This window comes from Danio rerio, chromosome 13, assembly GCF_052040795.2.
Source record: "Danio rerio strain M-AB ecotype USA chromosome 13, GRCz13ab, whole genome shotgun sequence".
Taxonomy (NCBI): domain Eukaryota; kingdom Metazoa; phylum Chordata; class Actinopteri; order Cypriniformes; family Danionidae; genus Danio; species Danio rerio.
In genome coordinates, this window is record NC_141033.1 from 52859735 (window position 1) to 52872426 (window position 12692).

The window sequence follows — 12692 nt, forward strand, 5'->3', positions numbered from 1 at the left end:
AAAAAAGACAACTAAATCTCCTATGACAGACATGCCCAAAATAGGGCCCGTGGCACAATCCCATCTGAGAAAAGAGAGCGAGTGATGGGGTGATGGTTAAGAGATTGTTGTTTCAAATGGAATGCAACCTATTATTGGTTTGTTTTAATGTTAAGCTACAAAAAAGCTAACTGAAATTAAAAGTATCAGTTTAAATGGTTTAAATTTATCAGATTAAGGATCCCAATTTATATTAAGTGGCCTTCACTAATATGTACTTACACAGGAATTAATAGTTTGTTACAATGTAGTTATTGTGTAAATACATGTATTTATTGTGTACTTGTGCTTGATTTAATACCTGTATGTAATTACATCTGTAATTAACTTCTGTAATTACATTTGTAAATACACTGTTGACCATTCCTTACACCTTAACCCACCCTTAAACCTACCCATACCATCAAACCTTTCCATAACCCAACCTCTATCCCAACTCAAAAGCACCACAAGTGTTCTCAAATACATTATAAACGCAGTAAGTACATTGTATTTATTTTTTGATGCAAGTACATAGTAGTTAAGGACACTTAATATAAAGTGGGACCAGATTTAGTTTAAAATGTACCGTCTCCCGATGAATAGAAGACAATGTAGAGACTTTGGTGAGTGAATCAAGGCAAAGGCAAATTCGGCTTGACTAGTGTATAGAGTGTATACTCTACAAACAAGTGTGTTCATGACTATAAATAAAATTGGAATAATATATTAAGAAAAGATCCGTTTGTAACAATAAGCAGCAGAACAAGCAGTTTTTAAAGTCTAATAATCAATGGAATTGAATGAGAGAGGAAGTCTCCAGCCAAAATGATCACAATGGCTGCGTCAACTTGAGCATAAAGAATAAGGTCAACAGGTATACTAGAAAACTTCTAGACAGGTGTATTAAAGGAAGTTGGAACTAAATTAAGCAGGAGAACGGCCCTCCAGCACCGAGTTTGGGCTACCCTAACATTTACGCTAAAATGGAACTATATTTTGTTCTTTTTTGTGTGAACAGTTCCTAATAAAGCAGCTAACTGGGGTTTAAAACAGAGCTACGGTAGAAAGAGTTTCCACTGTACCTGAAAGGAAAGATCTGGCTCAAGCCTCTGTAGGGCTGAATTGGCACTGTGGAGGCAGATAGCCAAAAGTGCCTCCAGGAGTCGAATACTCTGAAAAGGCCATTCCTCTTCAAGCCTGTGCATTGGATCACTTGACTTGCTCTCTGTCTGAGAGAGGCTGACAGTGTCACTTAGTTCAGGATGCTGGGTTTCTGCTGTACCTGCATTTGTCACCATATTGTCAAAGTGTCCTGTAATACATCGAGTAGGTGAGTCTTCACGAGACGGACTGCTTTTGCCTTTACTCTCCCTCTTTTTCTTAAATTTACAGTCTTTGTTTTTAGATGTGAGTTTCTGAATGACCATTGTCATTAAACGTGAACAGACGTCTAGACCTCCCAGCCTAAAGAACTGCCTCTGGAACACTGGACTGGCCATGTAGACCCAACGGCACACTGACCAAACATCAGCAGCTCTCCTGACCTGCTCTTTAGAGGGAAGAGCCACACTATCTGGAGACAGGCAAGGTAGGCGCCCGCCTAAAGGTTCACTAGCTGTACTGTCATAACCTGAGGTGTCTTCAGAGTCATTAGCCGAGTCTCTGTCGGAGTCTGCTTCCTTGCTCACACACAGGAAAGCAACGCACAGGAAAAGGTTGATGGTGTTCAAATGTGCTTCGCCTCGATTACGTCCTACTCCAGAAAACTCGCTTGTTTCACTTTTGCCCTTTGGAGGAGGACATGCCTCTTTCAGGCCTTCGTAAAACTTGGTGAGGCTCTGGGGGGCATCACCAGTTCCACGTGTACTTAGTTCCTCCACGAGTCCAAGAACAGCTTCCCTTTCCTGAGCTTCGGCTCTCTCTAGCTCATGCACGGCAGATTCGGTGTGATTTCGCCATGCATTTAAAATAAGTGTCTCGAACACTTTTAGCGCCCATGGACGAGTGCAATCCAAGTAGATCAACTCGGTGACTTGGTTCAGTCCATTACAACTCAGAAACAGGTCACGTACTACCCGGCTAAGATGGAACAAAACAATAGAAGTTATACATTTAGTAAATAATTTGGAATCACAGTTTAGTTCAAAGGGTTAGTTCATCCAAAAATCAAGCATTCTGAGTTAGTTCAGAGAGGGTTTGTTGTCAAACTTTGGCCGTTGCTGTCAATGCAGGATGAGAGAACAATTAGATTTCCCCTAAAATATCTTATTTTGTATTCTGAAGTTGAACAAAATAATTAATAATAACTTTCATTCTGAGTGAACTAACCCTTTAATTGCTAATTTAAAGAATAAAAACAGTGAATAAGAGAGTAAAAACGATCCTACCTTGACTTCAGAAGAGCAGGCAGAGTTTGTAGATAAACCAGCAGTACCTCAACTGGGAGACAATGTGTGTGGTAACTGCAGACCTGGCTACAGGTAGTTGACACACCAAGCTGCTGTGCATGATGGGTTAATTCCACACCTCGCTGAAGGACAGGGTTAAAAATATGAGTGTAGAGTTGCCACTGCACTACTGCATTGCCACGCAAAGTCAGCTGGCATACATGACTGGCAATCTGTTGACTCAAATGCCAGTCCTCCCCAAAAACAAGTTCCTGATAAGCTTCCAAAGCATCCCACTTCCATAGGATGTCTTCAGCTCCTCCGCTGGGAAGAATACCTTGGGAACGATAGGATGGTGATGGGGATGTAGACAAGTTTAATTCTTTCTTAGGTCCACATCCCTGCAGAGTCTCTTCAAGACCAGGTAACTGGCTGCTATCCAATGTGCAAATATTGCATGAGGCAAGCTTGGCCTTTTCCGAGGGTTGACCTCCTCCAAGCTGTTCTAATACAAGTCTACTAAGAACACTCAACACATGGGACTGGTAGCTCCGCAATCCTGGAGCCTGAAATGCTTGGAGCATTGGTGCAATTACCGATCTTGGATCCATGCAGCAACAGATGCCAACAGCTTGCACTCCTGCAAGCACCTGAAGCACAGCAGGACCTGAGGGCGAGAGGCGTTGAAAAAGACGCAAACACTGGTGAGCGCAAGCCGCAAGGCAACAACATCGTTCAGGGTACCGCACTTCTCCATCATTACCCTTGGAGTCCTCCTCAAAGGGATTTCGTCGAGCTGCCTGCTTGAAAGCAGATACCGGCAGCCCTGAGAGGTCACGATGATGGTGTAAGAAGTGTGAGTATTCGCAGCGACGGTGTCTACGACGTGCACAAACAGACTGGTGTAGCTGCTCTGACTTGGCCCTCTTGACCGCACTTATTATTTTAAGCACATCAGCTATCAGACAACGCAGATGCTCTGATGCTTCATTGCTAATCTCTGAATTGTGAGCTTCTGCTAAGGCCTCAAGGCGTAGAGCTGTTACCTCAAAGAGCTCCAAGCCACGGTGTTGCACAAATTCATGAACTAACTCAAGCGACTGACTGAAAAAGAAAGGGTTTGGAGCAGAGGCCTGCAAGCAGCCCAGCAGTAGCTGTAAGACACCCTGTAAGAGTTCTGGCAGTAGCAAGGCCCGGTGGCGGTACCTTGAGAAGGAAAAATCTTCTTGAATCTCCTGCAGAGTCTTCTTTGGCCTTGGAGCAAAAGGGTCCGCTTGTCTTTCTAAACAGGTACGAATCTTTAAAGTTGCTCTAAGGAGGTCAGTCAAGCTTCGGCGTAGATTATCAGGCAGTGTCTCATTTTGACCAACATCAACAAACATCAAGTGCAAAATTGTGCGTAAAAGCATCCTTTGAACAAGTGCAATTGGCTCCTCAGTCCAGCCTCCAGCTAACTCATCAATCCCACCTCCCCCTCCACCACTGGGACCACAGCAGTCACCAAAGTCAGTGAGTATCTCTGTGAGGGTGGGAACAACGCTGACCGCCAAGCCTGGGTTATGATTGATGGTCATGTCAAATTTGCAGACCTTTTCAAGAAGGGACAGAAGAACATGGCAGAGATCAAAAGGCGAGTTCTCCATGCGGTTGAAGATGGAGAGAGTGGTGGGGTCTGATAGCATGTTAGGATCCATTGTGTGAGATCCAAAAAGTCTCAGGTGAGGTTGTGATGGCTCAAAAGTGCCCATTGCATCAAGAGTGGGATGTTGCGGTGCTGGTTGCGAGGAGTTGTTGGACTGGTGAAGCTGGCAACTAACATGAATGGCCGTACTATGGAATCTGCGATGTTTGCTCCCAGTGTTTGTGGTTTTATCGTCCGAGTTGGCTTCAGAGTCTGACGTGGAAAGCTGAGATTTGCGTGCATCCCTTACAGAGTACCGCTGAGCTGTCCTACGTGAGCGACGTGACTTCCAGGAGCCAGATAAACGCTTCGTAGAGTTCTGCACATCACATGGATCCTGCCCCGCCTTTTGAGAGATGGTCCTTCCCTCTTGGCAAAGAAACACCTCAAGTAGTGAAGGCAGGGTGAAATCTAAGATTTAAAAAAACGAGTAAAATAGTTTAAAACTATGTTTATGGTATTCCTAACTGGTATCAACTGGTTATACAACCTGGCTAATTCTGGTTTTATTAAAAGTAAGTCATGATGATCTCCGGAGGTCTGTTTACAACACAATTACAGGAGCTAATAACTCAACAATGTGGAAAGTAGCTGCTAGAAAAGATTAGCATGCCTGCTCTAAATACCTCAGGCCTCAAGCTCGATGAGAACTCTTATCCTTTCCATTTTCCTTCAATCGTACTGTTTCAAAATTTAAGCCATCTCATGGTTTCACTTGTTGTTCATGCACGTAGCTTTTTAACAATTCATAGAGTCTTCGCAAGATTACCTCCATCGTTTGCTTTATAAAACATATTGTGTACAAGTATATCATCTTTCAAAATGAATGCAATGTCAGAATCTCATTTAATATTAACACAATTACTTAATTCAAGTTTCAAGGTGGGTTACAGTATACGTCTAGTGCACTGCCAAAAACAAGGCTGTTAATACGATGCATTATTAAAGCTCTTTATCGTGACTCTTACCTGGGGCTTTCTCCTCCTGAACAGGAATCTTCCAGACCAGAGGTAGCAGAGACAATAAGAGCGTAAGCAGTTCTTCCCGACAGGTCAACTCCTGAGTAAAAGGTTTGAGAGGTTAATTCAGGATTTAAACAGAATTCTTCACTCTGCCTAAGCAATCCAATCAAAGTCTCCTAGAAGCAGTTACTTTTCTCACGTCTGCTTCACAGAGATCTCTTGTAGAGCTACTATCCAGAAAAAGATGGAAGAACTGCAGACAACAGTATGACAGGACAAAACTGTATTAAGAAGGACCTCTTGCAATGGCTTACGACAGTGAGCCTCTAAATACAGAGTCTCCTCCCAGAGCGAGAGAGCATTCCTCACAAGGAGAAGAGAAAGCACTCTGACAAGTGTGAATTAAAAGCAAATACAGGGGGCTGCTGCCACAGTGCTGTGTGACCTCAGGTAAACAAGGATCTGGCAGCATACTCATGAGGTAATTAGCAAAATGGCTGGGGACCCATATTGACCCACCACTATGCAAACACACAGGCGATTGATGTTGTGTCGAGAGAGAGTTAAGCAGTGCTGAGTTCAGAGAAAAGGGCCGTGTCTTGTGAGTAAGAACCACTCCAGACATGATTCACTAGAACTCTCACTTCAAAGAGAGTGAAGAAGCATGGGATCAAATAAACCACTTGTCACTTCCATCAATAATGCAAATAATTATGTTGACAGACTAACAGAACATTATTTAGACTCTCCATTGTAAACAAATCAGCAAAATAACGCAAGTAGTAGGGATGCTCCGATCAGGATTTTTGCAGCCAAAACAGGCCCCGTTTACACTAATGCGTTTTCGTTTAAAAACGCATAAGTTTAGCTACGGTTACACCATCCGTCCACACTACGCCGGAGTTCTCGAACAATGAAAACGGAGCGTTTTGAAAACGCTGAAGAGGCCGTTTTCATTCTGAAACGCTGCTGCTCCGTTTCAGTGTGGATGAGGAAAACGGAGACATCTGAAAACGGAGGCGGGGCTGCTGAGATTCGCTACCTGATTGGGGCTTTTGTGTCATTGCGTATCCTCCTCTTATTTGTCAAGTCCCTATCACATGACTATAACACATGGCTTTAACGCTACCGGAAGACAGTACTGTAAACAACAACATGGACACAGAAATGGGAGCGTTGTTTGCACTATTGTCTGTTTTAGGCGCCTTTGTGCAGTTATTCATTTGTTATGTTTAGTAACACCTCGACCTCATCATCTGTCCACAAAAATACCTCTCTTGCTTTCTTTGCCATCGTGTTCATTGTTCAACCGGCGTTTGTTGACTAACAATAACCAAATGCCGAGCGAGACGCATGCTTTCTGTTTATACTAGAACGCGCATGCCCAGAGTGCGCGAATGGTCACGTGATATACGTTTTTGGTGGCGTAGTGTGGACGGAGATATGTTCAGAGACGCTAGGTGAAACGCTAGTGTGGACGCGGATCGTTTTTCATCTAAAACGCACTAGTGTAAACGGGGCCACAGAGAACTGATTCCTTGCCATGGTGATTGGCCATAGTACCGATTCTAATGCTTTAAGCTTTAAATCACTTTTACATTGCATAATGCACATTTTCCCTCTAAGTAGGATATTTAAGTGGAGATCTCTCCTTACCTAAGAGAATAAATACCTCTCTTACAACCATTTAGTGTGGACATGTCATGGTTAGCATCAGCTTTACAGACAATAATAAATAAAACAGATTTTAAAAATTGTAAGAAAATTGACCGACAATGCAATCTGAAAACATGGCAAATGATGAAAGAAGTTTATTGTAAGGAGTATATTACAAGTTATATTATTAAATATTCAAGTAAAAAACTGTCAAAAACTTTCAGTTCTTGTATGTAAAAAGGCCTAAATACATGCCATGCAAGGCCATTCAAATATAATGCTCATCTACATCTATTGATAGAGGGCGGCGCTGTGGCTCAGTGGGTATCGCTGTTGCCTCACAGCAAGAAAGTCTCGGGTTCGAGCCTCAGCTGGGTCAGTTGGCATTTCTGTGTGGAGTTTGCATGTTCTTCCCATGTTGGCGTGGGTTTCCTTTGGGTGCTTCGGTTTACCTCACAGTCCAAAGACATTTGATACAGGTGAATTGGGTAAGCTAGATTGTCCGTAGAGTACATGTGTGTGAATGAGAGTGTATGGGTGTTTCCCAGTGATAGGTTGCAGCTGGAAGGGCATCTGCTGTGTAAAACATATGCTGGATGTGTTGGTGGTTCATTGATTAATAAAAGGACTAAGCCAGAAAGAAAACGAATGAGTGAATGAACTATTGATAGCGGCACAATAACCGCAGCTCCAGACAGTCTCACAGCAGCTCGATCACCCGATGAGAGAGGTTGATTTGCACTTCAGACTTTTACTGCTCTTTTTATTTAACCTAACAAATGCGATGCACAGTACATGCACTTCCTCTCGCAATCTGTTCTCTTATTCATTCACTCTCATCTCCATGATTTCCAGGATGCTTGATCTAATTTGAAGGAATCATCTGGTCTGAATATGCGGGAGACTCGGTGAGCTACCGAGGTCATTTGGCACATGAGCTACCGAGCTACCGAGCTACCGAGGTCATTTGGTTGGATGAGACACTAGATCTCTCCGCTCGCATCACAGCACCTCAAAACACTGGATATACAATGATCAATACCAAAGAGACCATCACTCAAGTGAGTCGCACCAGTAAACTGTAAACAGAGGTCGCACCACATCTGTATATATTTTAGCTGCTGTGATGCAATCGCATCGATAGCTTACAGATTATTTACCACCTCACATGTTGTAGCGCTGTAGGTGTATAACCGCGGTGCGCATGTGAATCTTCCTTAGCTTGTAAACTCATAAACAAACACTTGCGATTGGTTCTTTAATACTAATAGCGTCATTAAATGTGATTGTCGGCCGATACAGATCTCAGGCCGATTTATCGGAGCATTCCTAAAAATAAGGTATTAACAAATTAAGGAACTATTTACATTGGGAATAATGGTAATAACCTGTTTATCGCCAAAAAATGGCAATACAAATGGAATAAATGGTAAAATAATAAAACTAAATTTTCACGTTTAGTTAGAATATAACCATTTATAATAATTTTGACTCTATTCGTAATCATTTTAGTTCTGTATCACGTTACCAATTTTGATTTGTTTTATTTTAAGTAACAATTTTTTTTTTATTTTTGGTTCAGGTATTTTGGTTTAGCAATTTATTTAGTTCTACAACATTAAAATAAAGCAAAGAGATACATTTTCAATTTCAATACATGAGGCTGTTTGCATTCAAGCATGCCAAACAACATTCCCCACTAACAAGAGTCTTCTAGTACGTTGTGTTGCTCTGGTGCAGTGTGTCTACAGATGAATGTCTGTAAATAGGGCTTCACTGCAATAACAATGACTTTTCAATAGATTTTCTGCATTTCAGCATTTAAAAATAAGAAAGAAACAGCTAGAATATATTCACAGGGTCCATTCATTAGATCAGCAAGGTGCTGGAAATCCAACAAATGGAGAGGAAACACAACACACTAAGAACACATCAATGTGAATCTAATAACAAGCTTGACAGACAATCATATTTTTTATATTAGCTCTTTGAGATTCACCCAGTATAATACACTTTTTGATTAATTTAATCTGGACTATAAAACCATATTAAACACTAAAGTCATACTTAACTCAATGAATAAAACATAAAGCAGTTTTGAAGTCAAGTGTTGCAGCATTTATTCAAACACATTCCAGCAGAATATTCAGCTCTGTTCTGATGTAATGCCAATGCAGTGTCCTTTCTGCAGCCGGAGAGGAATTCATTCCCTCAATAATGGACCCTTCACTACCTTTGATTGAACAATTCCATGACTTCTCTGGGAATTATTCAGAGATGAGCGCAACAAGAAAATAAAAAGGGAAACATTCTGCAATGTATTGTTTTTGCAGTGTGGGGGCAAGAAAGAAAGAAAGAAAGAAAGAAGGAAAGAAAGAAAAGTCAAGGTCTAAAGAGGCCTTTAAAAATAAAGCATCATTATTTTATTCGTTTTAAAGAAAGAAAGAAGGAAAGAAAGAAAGAAAGAAAGAAAGAAGGAAAGAAAGAAGGAAAGAAAGAAAGAAAGAAAGAAAGAAAGAAAAAAGGAAAGAAAGAAGGAAAGATAGAAAGAAAAAAGGAAATAAAGAAAGAAAGAAAAAAGGAAAGAAAGAAAGAAAGAAAGAAAGAAAGAAAGAAAGAAAGAAAGAAAGAAAGAAAGAAAAAAAAGGAAAGAAAGAAGGAAAGATAGAAAGAAAAAAGGAAAGAAAGAAAGAAAGAAAAAAAGAAAGAAAGAAAGAAAGAAAGAAAGAAGAAAGAAAAAGGAAGGAAAGAAAAAAGGAAAGAAAGAAAGAAAGAAAGAAAGAAAGAAAGAAAGAAAGAAAGAAAGAAAGAAAGAAAGAAAGAAAGAAAGAAAGAAAGAAAGAAAAAAGAAAGAAAAAAGAAAGAAAAAGGAAGGAAAGAAAAAAGGAAAGAAAGAAAAAGAAAGGAAATAAAAAAGGAAAGAAAGAAAGAAAGAAAGAAAGAAAGAAAGAAAGAAAGAAAGAAAAAGGAAAGAAATAAAAGAAGGAAAGAAAGAAAGAAAGAAAGAAAGAAATAAAAAAGGAAAAGAAGAAAGAAAGAAAGACAGAAAAAAGGAAAGAAAGAAGGAAAAAAGAAAGAAAGAAAGAAAGAAAGAAGAAGGAAAGAAAGATAAACATACATATATAGATAAAGAAACATAACAGTAGTTTCTTCTGCACACAATCAAAATTATATTGCATAAGGGGGCTAATAATATTGACCTTAAAATGGGTTTCAAAATATTTAAACCTGCTTTTATTGTAGCTAAAATAAAACAAATCAGCTTTTCTCCAAAGAAAAAAAAATATTAGAGGAAATACTGTTAAATTTCCTTGCTCTGTTAAACATCATTTGGGAAATATTTATTAAAAACAAATTCTCAGGAGCGCTAATAATTGACTTTAACTGATAATCGTTTTGAATAACCGTGATTACAATTCTGACCAAAATAATCGTGATTATGATTTTTCCCAAAATCGAGCAGCCCTGTAATACACACATATATGAGATTGTGTTATGATAAATTGAGGTTATGTTGACACACCTGGTCAATGACAGATTCCAGGGTGCTGAGGAGCAGGAATCCACGCCCGCGCACCAGATACTCTCCCAGGGCCACCATGTGACTCTCCTCCTCATCCTCCGCCCGCTGCGCCACCGCACTACACAGCTGGTGCACATCCGTCAGGAACTCCCGTGCCAGGGTGTTACTGGCTCCACTCATGTCCGAGCTGTGGAGGACAGAAGACAGAATAAGTGATTACACTGCATTGTATATGATTCAAAACAAAACAAGGTGATTAAGCATTTGCTAGTCCTAAACTGTGCACAAGATAATTGGCCAGAGGAGAAATGGTCGTGCCAAACTGTTTTTTTTGTGTGTGTTTTTTCCTTCACTTTGGTCAATTGGTGAAGTTTTTTTCTTGCCGCTGTCACCACTGGCTTGCTTGGTTTGCGACTTGTGGAGCTGCGCATCGATGGATTTGCTCTTCAGTGTTTGGACTTACAGCAGTGCAAATTAAACCACACAGACTGAACAAAACTAAACTTAAACACTGAAAACTGGACTGACACAGTTTCAGTTTACTAGAACTTCTGTGTTAAGCTGCTTTGACACAATCTACATCGTGAAAGCTCTAGAGAAATAAAGATAAATTGAATTGACTTGCATTTTAAGAAAAGAAATGAATATACAGTATAATTATCATCAACAGCACCTGCTAGAGTCTTCCCACAATCTCAAAGCTTTGCTTTAGTTTCAGATGCATTGCAGTTCCCTTTCTGTATAATATAACCAGTGTTAAACAAGTGAAACTGCTGTTTCATGTTCCATAATTTCTTCATTATCTAAATATAAATGAATAAACTTATGAATCTCTTTTGACAGTATGTTGCAATCTATCACAGATCTTTCACACATTCCAGCTCCAGTTTAATTGTTAATGAATGAAAATGGGTTTCTCTGGGCTGTTTTAAGAAACTTCTCAAGACTGATCTTTTAACCGTTGCTTTCAACTTAGATTGATTACTTTTCAATGATTACTTAATCATCCAATTGTACTGAATCATTCACATTTTATTGTTTTATTTATGGTCTTTTTGACTGTTTTTATTGTTCTGCTTTGTTTGCCTTGTAGCGCTTTAAATCTGAGAAAAGCGCACTACGAATAAAATGTATGATTATTATTTTTATTAAAAATAAAATGCACAGTTCAGTTCAAAATGCTCTTTCTGTCATCATTTACTCATTTCCTTCATCTTTTAGATCGGAGTTTCTATTCATCTGTTGAACACAAAAGAAGATATTTTGAAGAATGCTGTAAACCAGTAGCCATTTACATCTATCATGTAAATATTAAATTATTTTCCTATAATGCAAGTCAATGGCTAGCGGTTTCCAAAATTGATCAAAACATCTTCTTTTGTGTTGAACAGCAGAAAGAAATTCAGACAGGTTTAGAACAATTGAATGCTGTGAATATGAATACATTATTATTATTATTGGATGAACTATTCCTTTAAAATGAATTACACCATATTTCATAATATGAAGATCATCAAAGCAATAAAAGTGTAATACATATTCCAATTGGGTTTTCCCTCTTAAGTACATTAGAATGATTTTATATAGGAGTAATTTCTGATTTTTCTGGGCGGTAAATGACAATAACACATTTCTACCTTCATTTACAGAAGACGCTTAGCAAAATATCATTCAGTGTAATGGTTTGTACAGCAAAAATCTTGTCAGTCATATGTAAAACAGAAATCTTTTCATGTCGTATTAAAAGATTTACAGTTTTGCCCTGTAACGCTCATTAATTCTTTTTTTTTTTTTTTTTTTTAAAGATTGGCCTCTTTTATTAGATAGGACAGTATTGAGACAAGAAGTGAAGTGGGAGAGAGAGAGAGAGAGAGAGAGAGAGAGAGAAGGGTAGGGAAATGTCGTTGAGCCGGGATTCTAACTGGCGACGCCCTGACGTGCTATTGCACCATATGTCAGCGCGCTAACCACTAGGCTATTGCATCAATTCTTATTGAAAATCTCTATATTTTGCCACAATCCTTCAAACCACTGTCAACGAGAAGATTAATCATTAAAAGGCCCACCAATTTGAATACGTTTTCAAGATTTAGGATGAGTCTTGTGTCTCCAGAATGTGTCTGTAAAGTTTCAGCTCAAAACATCCATTAGATTATTTATTAGACCTTTCAGAACATTAGAATTCTCTGCTTTGATCACACTGTAGTTGTATTTGTGGCCTGTGCCTTTAATAGTGGTTCTCCCCGCCCACTGTTCCTCCGAGCTTGTCAGAGTGTGCCTCAATCTCCGCCTCGACTGCGGCAGACAAACAGCACAGTGACAAACACGAACACTCTCAGAAATAAAGGTACAAGAGCCATCACAGGGGTGGCACCTTTTTTGAAAGGTACAGATTTGGACTTAAAGGGTATATATTGGTACCTCAAAGGTATATTTTAAGAGGTGCTCTTTTGCACTTCTTA

The 12692-nt window shown here is 39.6% G+C and overlaps 1 protein-coding gene across 5 annotated transcripts in view; it reads right to left on the reverse strand.

Moving 5' to 3' along the window:
* lyst (lysosomal trafficking regulator) overlaps nucleotides 1-12692 on the reverse strand; it is a 197837-nt gene that overhangs the window by 138278 nt on the left and 46867 nt on the right. For all 5 annotated transcript variants that reach the window (XM_087279768.1, XM_087279772.1, XM_087279769.1 and 2 more), the window contains 4 exons: nucleotides 10231-10417; nucleotides 5058-5148; nucleotides 2409-4500; nucleotides 1104-2100 (listed from right to left, as the gene is read on the reverse strand). In XM_087279768.1, coding sequence (XP_087135894.1) covers nucleotides 1104-2100; nucleotides 2409-4500; nucleotides 5058-5148; nucleotides 10231-10417 — 3367 coding nt within the window. The remainder of the gene's footprint in view (nucleotides 1-1103; nucleotides 2101-2408; nucleotides 4501-5057; nucleotides 5149-10230; nucleotides 10418-12692) is intronic.